The sequence below is a fragment of the Acartia tonsa genome, chromosome 5 (genome assembly GCF_053477335.1).
Source record: "Acartia tonsa isolate MP-2025a chromosome 5, ASM5347733v1, whole genome shotgun sequence".
Classification (NCBI taxonomy): Eukaryota; Metazoa; Arthropoda; class Copepoda; order Calanoida; family Acartiidae; genus Acartia; species Acartia tonsa.
In genome coordinates this window covers 6,239,112-6,260,282 of record NC_137264.1, presented here as the reverse complement: position 1 = coordinate 6,260,282, position 21,171 = coordinate 6,239,112, and the positions used below count along the sequence as shown (strand labels likewise).

Here is a 21,171-nt window from a genome sequence, read left to right as displayed (position 1 = left end):
TCCCTCCCTTCCTGCCCTTATTTTTTCTCCAATTAAAAAAACATTGTCATATGACAACATTCTGCTGTAATCTTATAAACAGAACAGTCAATGTGATCCACAGTGAGAGGAATCCTCATCTAAAAAATTTGATGTCAATCTTGAATATCCTCCATGAATTCTCCATTTCTCCCATAATTGGTTGAAAAGTTTGGATACTGCTAATTCAAAACAAACTAATCAAGATTCAATAAAAGTACCTTAAGTTTTTAAGCCAACAGATAATGGCTCATGTTTGAAAACTTTAAAAACTATTTGTGCATGACTGACTAAAAATTACATTTTCCCCATAACATCACAGACTAACAAACTGACAGAAAAAGTGAATAAAACAGTAGCTTTGATACTAAAAAAAGAGACTGGGGTTCTAATGTTTAAGATATATGAAGTTTTAAAATATTTCTACAAATACATGTCACTACCAAAGCATTTATTTTCAGAGTAAAATAAATATAAAATAGTTTCTGTCAATGTCTTCACAAACCCAGGTTTTTTTTGTTAAAATTGTATTTGATAAAGTATAAAATATGAAAATGAAAAAATTATTACTTATTTTCCTTAAGTCAATGCACTAATAATAATTTCAAATAAATATTTTCTTTTGTTTATTTGAATAAGAAAAATGATTTTATATTTGAATATTTTGTGATGCACTACATGCTTATCCACAGTCTAGTTCCTGTTGAAAATAAGTTAGAAAGAAGTGCATATCCTTCCCCATCAAAGTCATTTATTTTTTGAGGTGTTTGGTGATGAAGGGTGTTATTTAAAAAGGGGAATCTCTCTCCCTGGCTATAGCTTCAAAGGAAAGTTTCACAAAAAAAACATATTTAAATATTTTAGATTGTTTATTAAAATTATTACTAATATAATAATTAAAACAAAATGTTTAGTCAAAATATATTCATAGGATTGGCTTTTATAGTACTCTGGGATACTATTAAAAACCAAGGTCAATTTTTAAAATTATGATGTTACATATTTTGCTAAAGCTTAAGACAAGTATGCTTTTATTTTCCAATAGCTCAGCAAAAATAAACTCAAAGTATTAATTATTTAGCTTTCTTAAGTAAAAATGGGATGAAAAAAGGAGAATGTATATAACCCTTATGAACTAACTTTCAAAGAAAATCTTTAATAATTTTAAACAATGATACATTTATAGACAAATTCTTTAGAGTATAGAGTAGGACCTGTACTAAAAAATTAAAATATCATCCAGTAAAAAAATCACAATAACATTATATTAATTAAATTATAAAAAGTTTCAAATTTGAATATCAAAAATGTAAAATATTTTGATAAGAAACAAATAAAAATTAGAAAAATAGGCTTTATTTTAAGTTGCGTAACAACTCTACAACTACTCTTCTATACTCACTGTCTTAAGAAAATCATAAAAATTCCTTATGATTGTATATAAAGACCATTTTATAGTACTTTATACTTTGTATTTTTATCTTAGTTTTCAGACCCAGAGGCGTGTAGAAAGGGGTATATCCACCTTCCATAAAAATTTAAGGGTGGTGGATATGTTGTAATCCGCGGCTCGGATTACAGAGTTCTTGTGGCAGAAGTCAATAGAACACTTGTAGAGGAGCTTTGCTCCAAAACTATCAAATAACAAGGACAATATTCATATAGGTGTAGTTGGTTTCAATGTTAAATCAAAACTAACTTATAATTGATAATATCCATGAAATCAAGGTGAAATGGATAAACATACAATGAACATGAATTATTACTAGATTTATAGATAATTAGCAGCTTTGAGGGCTTATCCTTCACTCCATGCCCTCTAATTCAAAATTAATAATTAATGGGTCAGATCATTATTCAGACGTTGGTGAACTTGAATCTAACTTCCGATAAGTTTCAGGAAGGTAGCCAAACATTTCCAAATCAGGTGTGAGCATTCTAAAAAATATAATTTTGATATAATTTGGAATTTTTCTAAAAACCAACTTAATACCAGAATATCAAAGTCAAATTATAGAAATAACTCATATAGCAAAACTCATGGTTAAACCCCACATGAACAAATAACCCTCTCCTGCCTACCATCTGGCCAATTAAATCCCACAAGGGGCATCATGTAATTTTGTACCCCATCACATGATTCATACCCTATTATGTATTTTTGACCCCATCTTAAAATCTGATACTTCAATTTTCAGATTCAGTCAGAGAGGCCATTTTTGGCATATGGGGTACCAAAATTGATGGAGGGGTCCATCTACAGGGAAATTAAATACAGTAAAATATATGTTTTAAATTTTTATTATGAGATAGAGGGCTAGTTGCTTGACTTGTGGTAACTCAGATTTACATAAGGAAGCTATATATGCACATGGGGGTACAAAATTTAATATGGGGTCATTTCTTTATGATAGGGGTAGGTTCAAGTGCTCATATCTGGAGGACAGTAAGAGATAGATATCTAGTTGCTTGACTGTGGTAATTCATATCTACATAAGGGACAAATATTAATATTGGGTAAATTTATTCATGATTGAGGGCCCTAACACAGCGGGGCTACTCAATATTACCTAATCCCTTCAGAGGGCCCTAACCCTGAGGGGCTACTCAATATTACCTAATCCCTGCAGGGGAGGAATTAGGTTAGGTTAGGTAATATTGAGTAGCATGGCAGTGATTGTACCTGACTAAATCTTCATAGATGTCTTTTGGCAGACTATTTAGCAATTCAGATGTACTCAATCTAAAACAAAACAAGGATGATATTCATAAGTAGCATAGCATAAAATCTGTTATGAAGTAGACAAACCAACAAAGTAAGTTATAGAAGAGATTTTCTGTTATCATAGAAAAGAAAGAGAGAGAATATGCAAAAACCAGGGTTAAGGAATAGAAAACCTGGCCATAAATTAGGTCAGTTTCGAATGGGATATTGCAACTTATACTAATTTCCTAAGTAAATTAATTAATTGGCGGACGGCTCCTATTGGCTGTTGCTCTAAACCAATGAGGCTCAGCTTTTCTTGTATTAACAAATAGGCAATTGGCGGACAGCTATATAAAAATTGAGCAAATTAGGCTTCAAAAACTTTCTGCTTTATATAGAAAATAAAAAATAGAGGGATTTTATTTAGGAAGTGAGTAGATAAGAATATTCAATTGGTAGTTTATAAATTAAATGTTGTAATTCAAATTTTAAAAATTGTATACAGAATTGATAAAGCACCTTGACCTTAACCTTTGTACTATGTACAAATCTAGTATAACATTACCATCCATAGCACAATTGATAGAATGTTACCCAAGTGCTTATTTATTAATTTATTTATTTTGAATTTTAATGAGCAATGCTATTTTCAATTAAAATTTTTAAACATTAATAAAAATGCAAATAATACAACCTAAAATCTGTCTCAGGCAAACCCAATGATAGCTTTCTGAAAAATTCAAATTACTAGAGTAAAAGATAAAAAAATTTGGCGTAAAAAACATAGTAACGTAATTTTAACAACAGCAATTTATATATTGGTGTAAGGAGAGTAATTCTTTTTGTCTACGGTTTCGGATTTTTCAAATTCCATTACAATATCCCTGCTGTCTAGGAATTGACAATCTATATATGTGTATATCGATGATATGCTGCTATCTATTTTCAGACTTTTAAAACTGCCATTATTTGAATCCTTTGTATGTTAGGTGCATGAAGTTTGCATGTAAGAAAAGAGGATTTTCCCCCTCCCCCCATTTGCTTAGTCCTGCGCTCGAGCAGGTCAGCACAAGCATACATATCACAAACATAGAATGTGATTCCTTATGTTTGCATGTCATCTCTTTTCATCCATGACCCCCAAAAAGATGCGTGCACATATACACCAAGCACCCCCGAAGAATATAATTGGCGGAACTTTTTTGGAGGGACAACATTCCTTCAGCTATCTTGCAAAGCCCAATTAGCACAAGCTTGTATGCAAAACGAGGTAACAATACTTCTTTCTTGAATTGATTATCTACACAATGCATCTATTATAATGAGCGTCAGTAATAATATATCTATTTGATTTGATTAATATTGTGAAAGTGAATTTTGCCCTGACAATTGGGTAATAAAAAGTTCTTTTTTACTTCTGTTCTGACTTTCCTTGGCATGCTTTCTTCCTCTGTGTTTAGAGTTGGTGCTTTCCATTTTAGGACTCTGTTATCTGGTAATGGTTCTATTTACTGCTGTAGTATGTAATTGTTTTAATCCAGCTTTGTGGCTGGATTTATCTATAACGGGAAGGCATTGTTGAATGTCGTCTTTATAGTGAAGGATGGTTTTCTTCATGTTTCTTGGTGGTGGTTGTCTGTCAAGATGTTTAGTTTAGGGTGGCCAGGTAGATGGTTGGTGTGCAAGAATTGTTTAGTCAGAAGCATTGCATGGGGTTGAATGGGTAGAACCTTGGTCTCATGGTGGATGTGGTCTAAACTTGCAATTTTTAAGCATCCAATTGCAATTTTTAGGGCTTGGTTTTGAATTATTTGCAGTTTATTCCAAAGGCAGGAGAAATAATAGGTGACCAAATCTTGCAGCCATATACTTCTCCATATTGATTTGTAGGTGTTGATTATAGTCTTTTTATCACAGCCCCAGTTGGTGCTGTCTAAGCATTTTAAAATGTTGATTTTTTTCTTAGCATTATCAATTGCATTTTGAAGATGGTGGCAAAATTTATGTAATTAGTCAAAAGTGACTCCTAATAACTTTGGTTTGTTTTCTAATCTGACGAGTTGGTTTCTGAGAAAGGCTTGAGAGTGAATTTTATAATCTTTGGTGTCGGGCGAGAATAATATTACCGTGGATTTTTCTGGAGAGACTAGCAGTTCCCTTTCTTCCAGAAAATTGAGCAAGGTTTCCAGGTAAGCATATTTAGAAATGTTGTCTGCATATTGCACAATTTCAATTCCTTTGGGAGGAAGAGAAATTTGGACAGGTAAAAGCTGAAGAGGAGAGGGGATAATACAGCTCCTTGGGGGACTCCAGTTCGGACATTTCTGGAGGATGACTTCTCATTTCTGAATTGAACACAGGACTGTCTTCCTCTGAGATAGCAATTTAGTCATCTCTTGATATGGCCCGGTAGGGCTGTTTCATTAAGACTATTGAAGAGCTTATTTTATAAAATGCTTTGGATAAGTCAAGCTGTACCAAAACTGTTCTGTCAGGAGGAGGGTTAAGATTAAAGCCATCTGTGACAGCTTTATTAAAATCATGAAGAGCAGTAAGAGTCATTGACACTATTTTTCATTTTTTTTTCTAAATCCATGTTGAAAAGAGGGTACTTCTAGAGGTTTGTCGAGGGTTGGGCGGATGAGTCGTTCTAAAATCTTAATAGCAAAGCATAGTAGTAAAACAGTAGTGAAACAGAACGGTAGGATGTGGCTTCACTGTGGTCTTTCCCAGGTTTAGGCAGCGGAACAATAAGTGATTTTTTCCAGATTGCTGGAATCTAGCTGGAGGACACAGACAGGTTGAAAATTTTAGTAAGGAATTTTATACCAAAAGGTCCCAAATGTTTAAGATGTAGATTCGACATTTTATCTGGGCCTGGTGGTTTACAGGCCTTGCTGTTCTTAATAGTCTCATTGGTAGCTTCGTTTGTGTGAAGTTGTAGGGTCTCCAGGTTATTTTTTCTGATGTTATCAGTTACTATAGCCTTCATATTCTCATCTTATGAAGTTTTTTCTTACCTTACTGTCCTGCTTTTAATCAAGACTCTGCTTTTAATGGCTGGAATAGAACCTAACCCTGGTCCAATCAATCCTAACTGTCCGGTCAGTAAGAAAATTGTCAATTGGAAAACCAAATTGTACAAAATGCAAGGCTTGGTTTCATGTCAGGAAAAAGGATAACTGCAGTAAACTAAAGAACCACTGTGACTACAACAACACCTGGAAATGCCCGCCGTGTCTACAACAACAAAAACAACCTATCAGCCAACCAGAACCACCTGAATTTATTGATTTAAAGATTGTTTAATTTAACTGCAATGGGTTAAGAAACAAAATAGCCGGAATTTTAAACTGGATGAAAAAGAAGGATATAAAAATTATTGCCTTTCAAGAAACCAAATTAAGTGAAAAAATTCAACTAAATGACCTTGGGGATTTTATTTAAAAATAAAAGACAGGCTGAAAGATACTTTCCTCATTCACAAGAACACCAGTTTTCAAATCCTACCTAACATAAATGACAAACACGCTGAATAACAAGGAATCAAAATTAACAACATCCAGATTATCAACCTTCATATACCACCCACTGGAAGTTGTGCAGCTGGTTACACTCCATTTCTCTCCAAATTCTTACCTAAACCTGATTCAATAGTTGTTGGAGATCTTAATACACACGATACCTTAGGGAATTCCTCTATAAAAGACCCCAGATGAGCGACATTTGCCGAAGAAATTAGCAACTCTGGTTTTGGAGTTCTCAATAGAGAAAAAGTAACCAGAGTCCCCACAAATGGTCAGCCCACATCACCAGATGTTAGCCTGGCCAGTTTCTCCTTACTACCTGTATGTGACTTGGACACAGAAACAACGGTATTATCCTCTTAGAAATTTTTTTTTCCAATATTGAAAATTTGAGTCCCCCCCCCCCCGACAGCGAAATATGAACTCTGGCCGCAGCGCTTGGCTCCCTAGCCTGCCTAGCCGCAGCGCTCGGCTCCCTAGCCTGCATAGCCGATGCGCTCGGCTCCCTAGTCTAAAACCTAACCTAAAATAGTTGTTCGTCGGTAGTCGGGGGGGGGGGGGGAGAGAGGTGGGGCGTAATAAATTGAAAAAAATTGAAGAAAAAAATTTCTAAAAGGATAACGCTGAAACAACTTTTGGATCTGACCATTTATCTGTAATCATATCTGTTTCAGCTAGGATAGAAAAATCATTCAGTGAAAAGAAAACCTTCACAAATTTCAATAAAGCTAAATGGAATGATTACACAAAATTAACGGAAGAAGAATTCTACAAATATCCGGAAGATGTAGATGCTGCCAAAATTAGATTCAGAAAATTATCAACAAAGTTTGAAAAATCTGTTTCCCCATAGAAAAAATTAAAGAGGGTTACCCTGGAATTCCAACTGAGGCTGCCAGAAAAATGGAACTTAGAGATACACTCAGAACATCAAACCCTACATCTGAAGAAATTCCAAGGTTAAATAGCGAAATTAGCTGCCTCATTTTTTTAATACAAAAAAGAAAAGTGAAAAAAACTGTTGAAGAAATCCAAACTTTTCAAACTTATTAAACGGTTAAAGTGATCGCGAATTTAATTTTTCAAAATGCATTTTCGTTTACCTTTTTTTATATTTTAAGTAATTTTCAAAGAATTATGCCTTAAAAGTTCAATTAAGTTAGAAAAAAATCAGTTTAAAATGCCGAGAGTATTTCCACATGAAAATAATGTTAAAATCTGAGCAAGAATTAAACTAAGAGAAAATAAGCCATTTCTTCGCTTGCAGATAAAAACAAAAAAATTGATACTTAGAAAATATTTTTGTAATATATCTCTATTAATATTTATCTTCGAACTTTCTCTAAAATGTAATGAAAAAGTTTGGTTTATTTTTATAAAATCATTAACCAAATACCGCTTTGTTTATGCAGGTATAGTGACAAAAGAAAAATTGTTTAAATCTGTAGAAAGAATGATATTTAAGAATTGAAATGTTTAAATAGAATAAACAAATATAATTTGCTGCACATATTCAGCATAAAATATAGCAGTCTTTATATAATATTTACATAAAAATAAGCATTTTATCATCGTAAAATAATCTCGTAATGTGTCGAATTTAATTAAATACCTGTATTATACACACACACACACACTCAATCACTTACATTGGCCATTCATGTTTCCCTCTTCCATTCTCAATCCCCCCTCCTTATCTATAGTTGTCGATAGCACCCTCATCCTATCTCAATATTTACTACTTGCTAAAAAAGCTTCATCATACTGCAGAACTAAAAATACGATTAGGCCCCCACATAATTGGGGGATTTTAAAGTTTTTACTATAGATTGAGAAAGTTTTTAGATATTATGGTTTTTTTTTATTTTGGGGTAAAATTCTTGCTTAGATTATATTTGATTAATTAACTAAAATCTATAAAAGATATTTAAAAGAAACAATCTTTAAAACATGAATTAATTTTGCTATAAGCGTTTAATGAGTAAAGCCAGGTTAAATCAAATACACACATACACACACACAAACATACATAAGGACTCCACAGAACTTGATTGTTTAATACTTCAAAACATGGAATAAGATAAAGAGCACACAAATTATATTCTTTTAATATTAATCTGTTATTTATGGATGTACATTAATTAAAGCAAGGCTTTTATCTTAATCCTAAACACAATGTAAAGATGGTTCCTGAGGTAATAAATCAAGTCAGTAAGCAATAAACCTATACAAAAATTTAAATAAAATAACAGGTTTTTTCAGTTATGGGAATAAAATTATTTACTTTTTATAGCTATTGAAATTTTCCCGTACTGGTCCAAACTTACAACTTAAAATACACTGAAGGGACTGCGACTTTTACAATATTCAGTAATGTTTGGTTTCTATACTTCAACTTAACAAAATCCGTTGGTACCATTTATACCAACGAAAAATCAGCTGACCTTATACCCATATATGGTAATATATTTTCGATTATCGGTAGAAATCGTTTAATCTCCCCGTAAAAAGAAATTACAAACTTTTTTGGTTAGTTTTATATGTATGTAACAAAAGAATTTATTCTACTCTAAATTTGAAAGTAAACTTCAACAAAAAGATTGTTATTTGTCGATTTTGATAGGTTTTAAGATATGTACAATAAAACTCAAAATACAACGATGTTTTCAAGGGAATAAATTCTTTTTTTTAAAGTTTGATTTATTTTTAAATGGGAAGTATTTAAGACTTAATTCTCAAAATAGTACTCTTAAAAAACATTAATCAGTGACATATATCAACTTTTTCCCAGCTTCGTGAACACTTTAAATGGTATAAAGAGTGTCACTGGCAATCAACCCATCAAATTCAAAGGTAAATACATATCCTGTCCTGCTAAAATCGCTAACAACTTTAACAAACAATATTCATCAGTTGTACATCACAAAAGTTCCAGATTCAGCAGAATGGTAACTGATAACATCAGCTAAAAAGCTAATTAAAAGCAGTCAGACATGAATGAAACATCCATATCAGTTGGACTGTTTTTAAACCGCTTTTACTTTTTACCACAGATTATCTCTGCTTCTAGAAAAGATACATGGGTGAAATTTCTTAACAATATTCTCGTTCTTATGGACCTAATTAGGAATTAAAAATCAATATTAGTCTGACTGCTTTTAAGCAGCTTTTCTTTTACAATTTTCAAAGACTTTATTTTTTAAGGTTTCATGATTTTAAGTTTTTGCATAATCTCTCTCTTTCTTTTCTTTGTCTTATGAGCGTAGGCCTTGTGAAGCTACACCCTTTTCTTGGCATTTTTTTCTGGAGGAATTTTGCTGTTCAAAAACATCTACTCAATGATTTACTTTGTCTGTCTGTCTTTCAATTGCATTGTTATATTAGGAAATTGTAATCAGCTCTGCTAATTATATTTGTTGTCATAATTGGTATTGAACAAAACTGTCCTTGATTATAAAAAATACTGAAAAGAAAACTTACTCATTTTTTTGTAGAGTTGGATTCTCCTGAATTTCTCTGAAATCTATCTGAAAGCAAAATTTTCAATAAAATATAAATGTAAAAAATATAAAATTTAAATAAATATTTTAATTTAAAAAAATATTTAGACATTTAGATGATAAAAAATTCTGCAATGTAAAAAAGATAAAATGCTTTTTTAAAGTGTTAAAAAATAGAGGCAAAATAGTTTTAATCTAACCTATTTTATTCATCATTCAAGCTTGTTCTAACTGTGAAATAAACCAAAAGATCCTTTGAAGACAAAAAAAAGTTCTCTTAGTGTTAACCATACCTTTTCAATTTTGCCCATACACAGAAGATCTCGATGAAATGTTTCTAATTTCAGAATATACTTGTAAGGCATCTGAAATAGGTTTAGATTTAAAAGTAATGAAGGGAATAAAAATAAATTAACTGCACTTCTAATTAAAATCATGCCATGTAAAATTACCACAGATGGACAGACACACAGATAAAGCACACAGACGTTAAGAAGTGAAGAGTTGCTATGCTACTAAAAAATTGCAAGCTCATCCTATATTACCTTTTTGGTCACTATTATTCTAGTTTAATTTATTCTTTTCTTTTTATAAACAACTTTGTTTTGATAAAAGGATATTAATCATTAAATCTTATTCTAATTGTTAATTTTTCTTGATTTGAAACCCTTTTTGGATAGAAGGATACAAGTTAAGAATTAAAGGAAAATTAAGAATTTTTGGTGCAACCTAATTTTTATCAATGGGTCTCACCCATTGAAACATTTAGTTCTTTAATACTTTATTAAAGAAACCAGAATAGTTATTTCTCACATCATATTATAAATAGCTTTCCGCGGATATAGAATGTACAATTATAAGATTAAAACCAAATTTTCAGTCCTGAGGTGCCGAAGGCACGGGCTAAAATAACTGGTTTTACTCTTTGTACATTGTACATTTTTATATTCGTAGAAGACTGGATATAATACGATGTGAGAAATAACTATTCTGGTCTAGGGGCTTTGCCTCAAGAGGTGATAAAAAAAATTAAGGTGAAATTCGTAAAAAGACCAAGGAAATCTTCTGCAAAAAAAAGGACCCAGGAAATCTTCTGCAAAAAAAAAAAAAAAAAAATGGGGGGGGATTTTTTGTTTTGTGGGGGGTTGGGGGTGTCCCACCCCCCAAGAAAATAGCCTAAAACCACCACAGGACCAGTAGGTATATACCCTGAAGAGTAGAATTTAATCAGTTCAGTGGTTACCGAGATCTTAAGCTTCAGACGGATGGACGGACAGACGGACAGACAACATTCTACTTTGTATTATAGATTACAAAACACCTTTTCTAACTTTAATGTATCTTTTTTTATGAAGAACAAGGACCTATAATTGTTTTTTTTTCTGTATTCCTTCTGGTTGTATCAGAAAATTGGAAAATGCAGTTTATTCTGAATTACCCTATACAATTTTTGGAATTTTATAATTCATGTGCCTTATTAATCTATTACTTATTAATCATGCTTTATGAATAAAACACATGTCTGGTAAACATATATTCTAAAACACTTGCCATCACTAAATAATTATTGACACATTCTATAATAAGAGGTAACTATTCCAAAATGAGCAGTTACATAATAAAGAAAGGAAGTTATAAATCATAGTAGTCATGCTCCTTGAAAATAAAGTCTAAACACAAGGGCATCACTGAGAGATTATTAGACAGGTGTTCACAGTGCATCACAGAAATACTGACTTAAATTGTAGCTTTGCTATTAAAGATTAATAAATACTCACCCTACAATAGTCACATTTCATGTATTGGGGGAAAAAATGATCATTTACTCCTTGGCAATCTTCATCACTGAAATATTTTATTTGTAGACTGAATGCAAGCATTTAACACTGTTATTTATCTTTTTCTGAAATCTAACCATATAATGTTCTATTTGTCTCTGGTGAAATATGAACAAATGCTGACTGTGGTAGTAGATAATATTAATAAGTGGATGCTGTTGTGAATTGCCTGTATTATAAATCATCAAAATTTGGAAATTACCTGCATTTTTCTTTCAATTCTTCAAGAACAAATTGAACCAAAGAAGTAAATGATAAATTTCCATACTTTTTCAGTATTTCCATTCGACTAGAAAATTTCACAATTGAAACAAACCAAAAAAGTGACAAACCACATATACTTTTTTAACATTAAATTTGCTAGGAAAGATTTTCCTTATTATTCCTGATATTTGAGGGAAAACGTATAAATATATTAAATACTTTTTGATCTAACAATTTGCTTTTGGGCTATAAGATTATTACAGAAAACTGCAAAAACTATTAAATAACTATGCAATAATCAAGTATTTATTTGATATAAGATAAAACTATATGAGTCAAAAGTGACACATTTCCAAAATACAAATTTCAATGAAATAAGCAAGTTTATTGAATTAAAAATATTAAAATAAGTTTTACCAATCTCTAAATGATCTTTGCTTCAATTCTGTTTCCAATATTTTGTCTTTAAACAAAGAAACAACCCTGAAATAAATTTTGAATGAAAATGTGAGTGCAAAATATTTTTTGTTATTTTATTTTTGACGTGTATGACTAAAGAATGTCTATGTATGTAACTCTAGCTGGACGGGGCTAGATCCATTGTTCAGTTTGTGACGGGTTAACACCTTGTAGAACAGCTACGCTAAATTAAAAACAGTCCATCTTTTGGAAGCATATGTGTATTTGCAAGAAGTGCACAAATTACTGAAGTATTTTTTTTACTCCCCCCCAAAATTTTTACCCTGGGGGTAAAATTTGCAAGGGGGGGGGGGGTAATTACCCCCCCTGAAAATTGTTGGCAGGGGGTAATTTAAATTTTATCAAAAATTTAGTATTAAAAATGTGCGCGAAGCGCGCAAAAAATTTTTTTTGTCAGAGATTTTCTATTTGGGGGGGGGGGGGTTAAATGAAAAAAATTTTGTGGGTGCCTACAGCACCCCCAAATTCGTTTGGGGGGGGGGGGTAATCGCCCCATTAACCCCCCCTTGGACGTCTATGGTTGATGCCTTTTTACACCAAAATTAATGTAGATTGAAAAAAGTTAAATTACTTGCAAATTTTTTAAAAGATAATGTTCTGGAACTAAAACTTGTTGTAACAGTGAATAATAAGTCCAATACCTTGACAATGGATGTCGTACCACACTGAAGGACATTGAATTCTCTACTAAATGTCTGAAATATAAAAAGTAATAAATTTAAAAATAATTTCCATTTAGAAAGCATATCCACATTATCATGTATGTTTTAAAATATAAATAATTGATATTGTTATTCCATCTATCTTTTATAGGAGCTGATACAATCAGTTGTGAAAAATAATAACGACTTAAAAGCTCATCAAAAGCAGTCCGACCGCTATAGATGTTTAATACTTAATTATGCTCCACATTGATGGGAATATTGACAAGAAGTTTCAGACTTCTATCTTTTATAGGGGCTGAGAAAATCATGTTTTCCCCAAATTAATTCATTACTAACAGACAGACGGACATTTGGAATTATATAGCAGCTTCGCTACTAAAAGCTGTTGGGTATTATGCTACTGAATAAATTTTTATATGTTATTTATAATTCATTTGTTACCTTTTAAACTTCCAATCCTTAAATTCAGTTGTTTTGCGCAACATTGGATATATCACATTCTGCTTTAATTGATGTATAGCTTAAATACAATTGAAAATTATTTTCTTTCAAAAAGATGATAAAAATCAGAAATTCTCATGAATGTTTATTGTCTGTTTTGAGGCTAAGGTATTTCATACTTTAGAGATACAGCAAGAAATAAATACATAAAATCTCTTTAAAAAATTTATCCTTACCTTTATTTATTATATAGTTTTATAACTATTTATATTTATATTTTCTTACCTTTATTGCTCTCACGATTAATACTATATTCAGGTTTCATTAGGCCTAGGAGCTGAATAATTTCAGACGACAAAGTAGTAGATGCGACCTAGAAAATTAACAAGTTTTCATGCAGCTGAATCCTTTTTTTTGGAGGGGGGTAGGTAAAAGAAGTGTTTTTAATTGTTGGGGATGGGGGAGAGGGTTATCTAATTTAAAAAACACCCCTTTAAACCCCCACCCCCCCTTCTTGTCTTAGGGGTAGGCCTAGGCCTTGAGCTAGCAGGATATGAATGCTTGCGGCTGCTGCGACAGCTGAGACTACCAAGTCCTACATTGTCTTATCTGGTCTTCATGGAAAACAGAAAGAGTCAAATGCTTATTATTGTCCATTAGAAAAAAAGAATCAGGAGATATTAAGGTGTGCCTTTCTCAAAATAACATATCAAGAAAAATTTGTCAGGTCTCACATATGTTAACCTATCTTAGTGTATAGCTGTATTACCTAAGGTTAAAAATTTTATATAATGAATATCTGAAATATGTCCTTTAAGAATTGATTAGTAGGTTAGTGAACCACAAATATCATGATCTGATCTATATTTAATCTAACTATGATGTAAAATCTAATATTAAAATCTAACCTTCGCATGTTTACAATAAGCCAGGTTTTTATTTTCCATGTACAATATGTAAGATTGTGTAGCATTGTATTCTGGCCTTAAACAAATAGTTAATAGCATTATTGCTTCCACTTACAAGAAATTTGTGAAAATAATATTCTGGTGAAATTTTTCAAAAAATACATCTGTATAAAGTAAAGTTATTACTTACAACTTTTATAAAAACTAGAGTTGGCTCGATATAACTATCTCCCTATTGGCTAGTTTTCTATATGCATTTATATTTCTCAATAAATCTATTTTCCTCACCCGGCATTACTATTTAAACGGAAGTAAATATTTAATAATTTAAATGATCTTAAAAAGATCTTTTAAATTATATTTTTTTCTTTACATTACCATCACCAAAGGGTTTATTATATGATTACAATTTTAGTTCAATATTTGAACACACAAAGTGTCGCCACAATCGAATTCTTTTAAAACAGAGTTTTCTTAAATTTATTATATCATAAATTTAAATTTTCTTTTTTATGATTAGAAATTAAATACTTCATTATAATGTAAATAGCAACATGAAATAAAAAAATGAATTTATTTTTAATAAAGTGAAATAATGGGTCTTATCGTTCTGGGCAATGAGAGTTTATTATGGATTATTGGAGCACTATAAGTTTTTAACGAATATTCCTTGGAAAACTTGAGCTCGTTTATAGACATTTATTTCCTATATAGATCTGACATGGATCTTGAAGCAATTAAGCAGGCCGTTTTGTACAGGTTAAAAATTGGAAGATTTCATTAAATAAAAGTTAGCGCAAATATACTTAGTAAATAATACAAGACCCACAATATCGTTCTCAGATTAAACTATTAACGGAGCTAACTTATTTGATAACTTTTTACATATTTGGGGCATTTAAAGAAGAAGCATGAATATTTGATTGATTTTTATAAACTTTAAAGTTATAAATACCTTGCTTCACAAAAGCTCTTTATTCTATTTTTCCTCCATTCCTAAAATGTGTATAAGATGATGTTACAATTAGAAAGTCATTATTTTTTTTAAAGATTAATGTCTTAAAATTTTAGAGGTGTATGTAAGTGTAATGGGACACATATTTATATTTATGTTTTGTATACCAAACTATATAATAGAAATTCATTTTTGAAAAGTTATTACCAGGAAAAAATGATTGCAAAAGACTATACAGGAGAGGCAGAAAGTTGCCCTAAGCCATTTTTGGGTGTGTTTATTGATTCCCCACTAAACTTTAAATACCATATTGTATATTTAACGAAAAAATATCTATAAGTCTGTTTTTAATCACTAGAGTGAAGCATATATTATTCTTTTAAAAATAGCCATCTAATGCACTGCTTGCCAGCATAGAGCTGTGGACTAGAATCATCTAAATAGAGCGCAAAAAAATCCGGACATATTCAATTCCAACTCTGCAGCTTGCATCGTAAAAATACTATGTATACCCTTAGAATTGATATGAAATTTAGTTTTTGAAAATATAAGAATGGTTTTTGTGCTTTGTATAGTTAGGCTCCAAAGACTGACTGTAAACTTGGCTTGCGATTATATCATTAAATATTTGCGAATTGGGTGTGCAAAAAGAATTTTAAAATTCAAATTGCGCGGCTTGTGTTTGTAGTAGAAAAGTGTTATGTATACCTTTAGACCTGATATAAAATCTAGTTTTTGGAAATATAAAAACAGTTCCTGTGCTACAAATAATTTAGGAGCTACACACACCGAATTTGTTTAGTAAAATTAATGTGTTGCCCATAGCTCTCTAATTATACAAAACTGCTATTTTTTATGATTTTATTCGCTGGAGGCTTCCAAATTCTTTTTAGAAATAATCTCATAAATTTATTTATTTTTTATTGTATGACACTGCTCTATAGAAAATTTTTTCCTGATATCCATTCATAATTTTGAGCTTCGCTACTTAATGATGTTGTCATCCTTGTTTTTTTCTCTCATCAATATGTAACTTAATGTGAACCTAAAAAAGGCAATGCAAACATCTTGGATACGCATATTCCTAATTTTAGTAAGCTAACTTAGTTCCAAATCCTCACCTCCTAAAATCTACTTGTTAATCAATAATCATACAGTTTAAGTCATGTAAAGGGTGAGCAAAAAAAAATGCGTAGATTTTTAAAATTCAAATTGCGCGGCTTGTGTTAATAGTAGAAAAATGTTACGCATACTATTAGAACCGGTAAGAAGTCTATTTTTTGGAAATATAAGAACGATTCCTCTGCTACGAATAGTTAGGGATCTACATGTTAAAATGTCCCAACTGACTTAAAACTTGACTTGCGAGTAAATTTTGGGACATTTTACCACATAGCTCCTAGATTATTTGTAGCACAGGAACCGTTCTTATATTCCCAAAAAATACAGTTCATAGCGGTTCTAACGGTATGCGTAACATTTTCCTACCATTAACATAAGCCGCGCAATTTGAAATTTTAAAATGTACGCACGTCTTTTTGCAAGAATTATTGTCTAATATTTACTAATATACTCGCAAGTCAAGTTTTAAGTCAGTTGGTACATTTTAACACGTAGCTCCCTAACTATACGTAGCAGAGGAATCGTTCTTATATTTCCAAAAAATAGACTTCTTATCGGTTCTAATGGTATGCGTAACTTTTTTCTACTATTAACTTAAGCCGCGCAATTTGAATTTTAAAAATCTACGCATTTTTTTTTGCTCACCCTTTATCTTATGAATTATTGTATAGTACACCAGGTACTAAGCAGTATTGGTGTATTATTGTATATAGTGCTTTGTAGAGCAGGGCATAATCTGTCACTGAATAAATATCTTTTATGTTATTTATTATATATTTTACTTCATATATTAATTAGAATGAAATACCTGGTCCTCCAAAAATTTTGAACACTCATCGGAAATGTTTATGTCAGATGGTTTCTTTTCATAACTGTCAGGATTTTCACTGTCAGAAGATTTAGATTTAAATCCTAATATTGATCTAGCATGGGTTCTAAGATCTTCTGGAATAGAAATGTTTCTAATTTCAACTTGCTCTCTAAAATAAAACTTGGTAAAATATATACATAATATAAAAAAAACAGAGTTTAAGTTTTTAAACTACTTTCATGATTTGTGAAAAATGTATCCAAAAAATAATCAAAAGGGGGTGGCTCACATCCACCCTATTTGATGAAGTTCCAAAGATAAAAAATCCTGAATCCCAAAATGGAAACCCATTCTTATTCTTTCCAATCTTAATAAGGATTATTCAAGTATGTATAAGTCAGTTTTATTTATTACAGTGCACACAGGGGCAACAATTCACCACCCCCAAATCAAGTTTTAAACATTCTATGAGTATTATCATACCCAATGTACATCAGATTTCAAAGGAATCGTAAAAATACGCTTTTTAAGTAAGCATTCTAATGCATGGAAGTCAAGAAATGCAAAAATTTTCTTACAGAAAAAGGCATACTTTTTGTGTTTCACCAACTATTTTAAAAGTATTATAAAATCTCTTAGAATTAACGTAATTAGACAAAATAACTTCTGATGAGTCATGCATTACATATATTTTGACAGTATAAAAGAAAAAAACACAAATTGAAGAAATTAGTCTTAAATAATTCTAGTTGAAGTCAAGATTTTAGTTTTTATTTGTTTGTTTTTTAATCAACATTTAAGAAGACAGTAAGAGGAAACATGTTTTCACTGGTTGCCACCGACTAAAAATACGATATTTGATTACCCAAAGACATATCATAATCACCTGTACTGGTCTCATTTACCCCCCCGCGCCCCCGTAGGGGTTTTTAGCCCGTTTTCTGAACGTGGGTGCACGAAAAGCTTGTAAGAAAAGGCGTTTAAATGCGCTTTTAAAGTCAAAACTTAAGATATAATTCAAATAAATAAAAGACACAGAAACATAGACATATTAAGAAATATTTATTCTGACTAAACCTAAATCTAAACCTCTTTATGTTTGATGTTTTAATGTAACTAAATAATCGTTTCTATAGATTATTACAAATATCAGGGATCTAAAGGGATAAGACAAAGGTCAATAAATTGTTGTACATCCCCAATGATAATACACAAAATTACCCCTTTTGTAGATTAAAGTTAGTAGTTAAAACGTTTAAACACAAATGTAAAACTTTGGGGACTAGTGTTATAAACAGCCCGGCCAATGTCCCCTACCTCACTGCGAAAAGGTAAAGTTAATATGCAAATAACCTGAGGTTCTTATAATCATTCTAAATTTGAATTAGCAAGTAGTCTATCTGTCTGTCTATTGGTAATGCTTTGTTTTTAGATTATGTAGTTACAGGGTATTCATGTTTAAAGTCAGCAGTTTTATTTAGAAAGGGAGGGGACTGTTAATTACACTAGTCCCCAAACTTCAAAGTTTTATAATAACGTTTTTATATTCGTTAGCATAAGAACTTCAGGAAATTTAATTGATTTTTTATTGGTTGGTTCATTAAGTGTTGTTGATGAGTGTCAAAACTTTTCAACCACTAATTGTCATCTACAGACAAATAATTTTGTAATATAACTTATTAAATATGTATTTATTAAATATGTATCAATATTGGGGATGTACATATTAATCGGTTATTGTTTTGTTCCTTAGATCCCTAGGTGTTAATATATAATACAAAGTAGCTTGATGTCTGTTTGTCTGTCCGCCCATCCCTTAAGATCTCGCTAACCACTAAACTGATTGAATTCTACTCTTCAGGGAATATATCTACTGGTCCTGTGGTTGTTTAAAGATCTTTTTCAAAAATAAAAATCCCCCTCAATTTTTTCATATTTCTATAATTAGGGTCGGTCCGTCCGTACGTCTGGTACAGTTAGCTTTTTTACTTAACTTAAACAGGCTAGAATTGTCCTATCGATCTCAAACTTTTCATGCTGATTTCTACAACAGTTAGGTACGACTTAGAAAGCACAGCAACTCTATAATCGTTACCAGAAAGTCCGTACATCCATTAATAACAAGCTGATTTTTACTTTTTTGACAACAAATAATGGTTTTGAATGTTAAAAATATCCTATTCATCTGATTTTTTGAATACTGATTCCTATTTCAATAACGTCTATTTTTATAAGCGAAGCATCTCTATAATCAAGTCCTAAAAACGTCAGTATGTACTTAAACAGTAACATGTATTTAATCAGTTTTAATTACAATTTTGTATAGACATGCATTAATATTCAGTTCTGACACTTCACAAGTGTTAATGTTCGTTTGTCCTTCCATTTCAGAGCTTCGCTTCTTTCATGGATGTTGTCATCCTTGTTTAATTACCTCTTGGGGCAAATCCCCTAGAGGCTAGGGGCGAAGCCGCTAGTATACAGTAAACAAGAATCATAATATCCTTATAAATATAGATATTAGTTAAAAAAATTTATGTTTATCATGCCCACATTTATAATGGATTTATTAAACATAAAAATAAAGTGAAACTTGTAGCTTGCTAAAATAAGGATCCCCATCCACCCCCATTTACACCATCCCCTCCCCTCCTACTGAAATGAATTCCATGACCCCAAATTTGACACTTTGAACACTAAAATCCGACTACAATTAACCTAGTTACACTTTAAAGGGCCCAAAAAGCTAGTGATAGGATAGCTGCGCTACTAAAAAATTCTCATATTGCTCTGATAACCAAAACCCCTAATTAGACATTTTAAACAAGAAATTCAAGATAGTTGATGGATAGATAGATGAATAGATAGATGGATAGGTAGATGAATAGATATATGGATAGATAGATGGATAGCTAGTGATAGGATAGCTGCGCTACTAAAAAATTCTCATATTGCTCTGATAACCAAAACCCCTAATTAGACATTTTAAACAAGAAATTCAAGATAGTTGATGGATAGATAGATGAATAGATAGATGGATAGGTAGATGAATAGATATATGGATAGATAGATGGATAAGTAAATGGATAGACAGATGGATGAATAGATATATGGATAGATAGATGGATAAGTAAATGGATAGACAGATGGATGGATAGATAGATGGATAGATAGATGGATAGATAGATGGATAGATAGATGGATAGATAGATGGATAGATAGATGGATAGATAGATGGATAGATAGATGGATAGATAGATGGATAGATAGATGGATAGATAGATGGATAGATAGATGGATAGATAGATGGATAGATAGATGGATAGATAGATGGATAGATAGATGGATAGATAGATGGATAGATAGATGGATAGATAGATGGATAGATAGATGGATAGATAGATGGATAGATAGATGGATAGATAGATGGATAGATAGATGGATAGATAGATGGATAGATAGATGGATAGATAGATGGATAGATAGATGGATAGATAGATGGATAGATAGATGGATAGATAGATGGATAGATAGATGGATAGATAGATGGATAGATAGATGGATAGATAGATGGATAGAAAAATTGATAGTTGATGGATAAAGAGATGATAGATAGATGGATAGGTAGATGAATAGATAGATGGATAGATAGATGGATAGATAGATGGATAGATAGATGAATAGATATATGGATAGATAGATGGATCGATATATAGATGGATAGATAGATGGATAGATAGATGGATAGATAGATGTATAGATAGATGGATAGATAGATGGATAGATAGATGGATAGATAGATGGATAGATAGATGGATAGATAGATGAATAGATATATGGATAGATAGATGGATCGATATATAGATGGATAGATAGATGGATAGATAGATGGATAGATAGATGTATAGATAGATGGATAGATAGATGGATAGATAGATGGATAGATAGATGGATAGATAGATGGATAGATAGATGGATAGATAGATGGATAGATA

The 21,171-nt window shown here is 31.3% G+C and overlaps 1 protein-coding gene across 3 annotated transcripts in view; it reads right to left on the bottom strand.

Moving 5' to 3' along the window:
- LOC145318630 (carbohydrate sulfotransferase 12-like) overlaps positions 1–21,171 on the bottom strand; it is a 62,114-nt gene that overhangs the window by 38,300 nt on the left and 2,643 nt on the right. Inside the window, exons 3-16 of one of the 3 annotated variants that reach the window (XM_080160024.1) lie at positions 17,174–17,345; positions 15,244–15,284; positions 14,289–14,364; positions 13,666–13,753; positions 13,381–13,459; positions 12,916–12,969; positions 12,212–12,277; positions 11,793–11,879; positions 11,531–11,597; positions 10,046–10,117; positions 9,733–9,779; positions 3,420–3,455; positions 2,702–2,761; positions 869–1,956 (exon numbers count right to left, since the gene is read on the bottom strand). The exons of 1 other annotated variant lie outside the window; for it this stretch is intronic. In XM_080160024.1, the coding sequence (XP_080016150.1) occupies positions 1,872–1,956; positions 2,702–2,761; positions 3,420–3,455; positions 9,733–9,779; positions 10,046–10,117; positions 11,531–11,597; positions 11,793–11,879; positions 12,212–12,277; positions 12,916–12,969; positions 13,381–13,459; positions 13,666–13,753; positions 14,289–14,364; positions 15,244–15,284; positions 17,174–17,345 (1,030 nt within the window). In that variant the 3' untranslated portion in view covers positions 869–1,871. Of the gene's footprint in view, positions 1–868; positions 1,957–2,701; positions 2,762–3,419; positions 3,456–9,732; positions 9,780–10,045; positions 10,118–11,530; positions 11,598–11,792; positions 11,880–12,211; positions 12,278–12,915; positions 12,970–13,380; positions 13,460–13,665; positions 13,754–14,288; positions 14,365–15,243; positions 15,285–17,173; positions 17,346–21,171 lie in introns of those variants that run through there. One more of the 3 variants, XM_080160025.1, reaches the window with a different exon arrangement.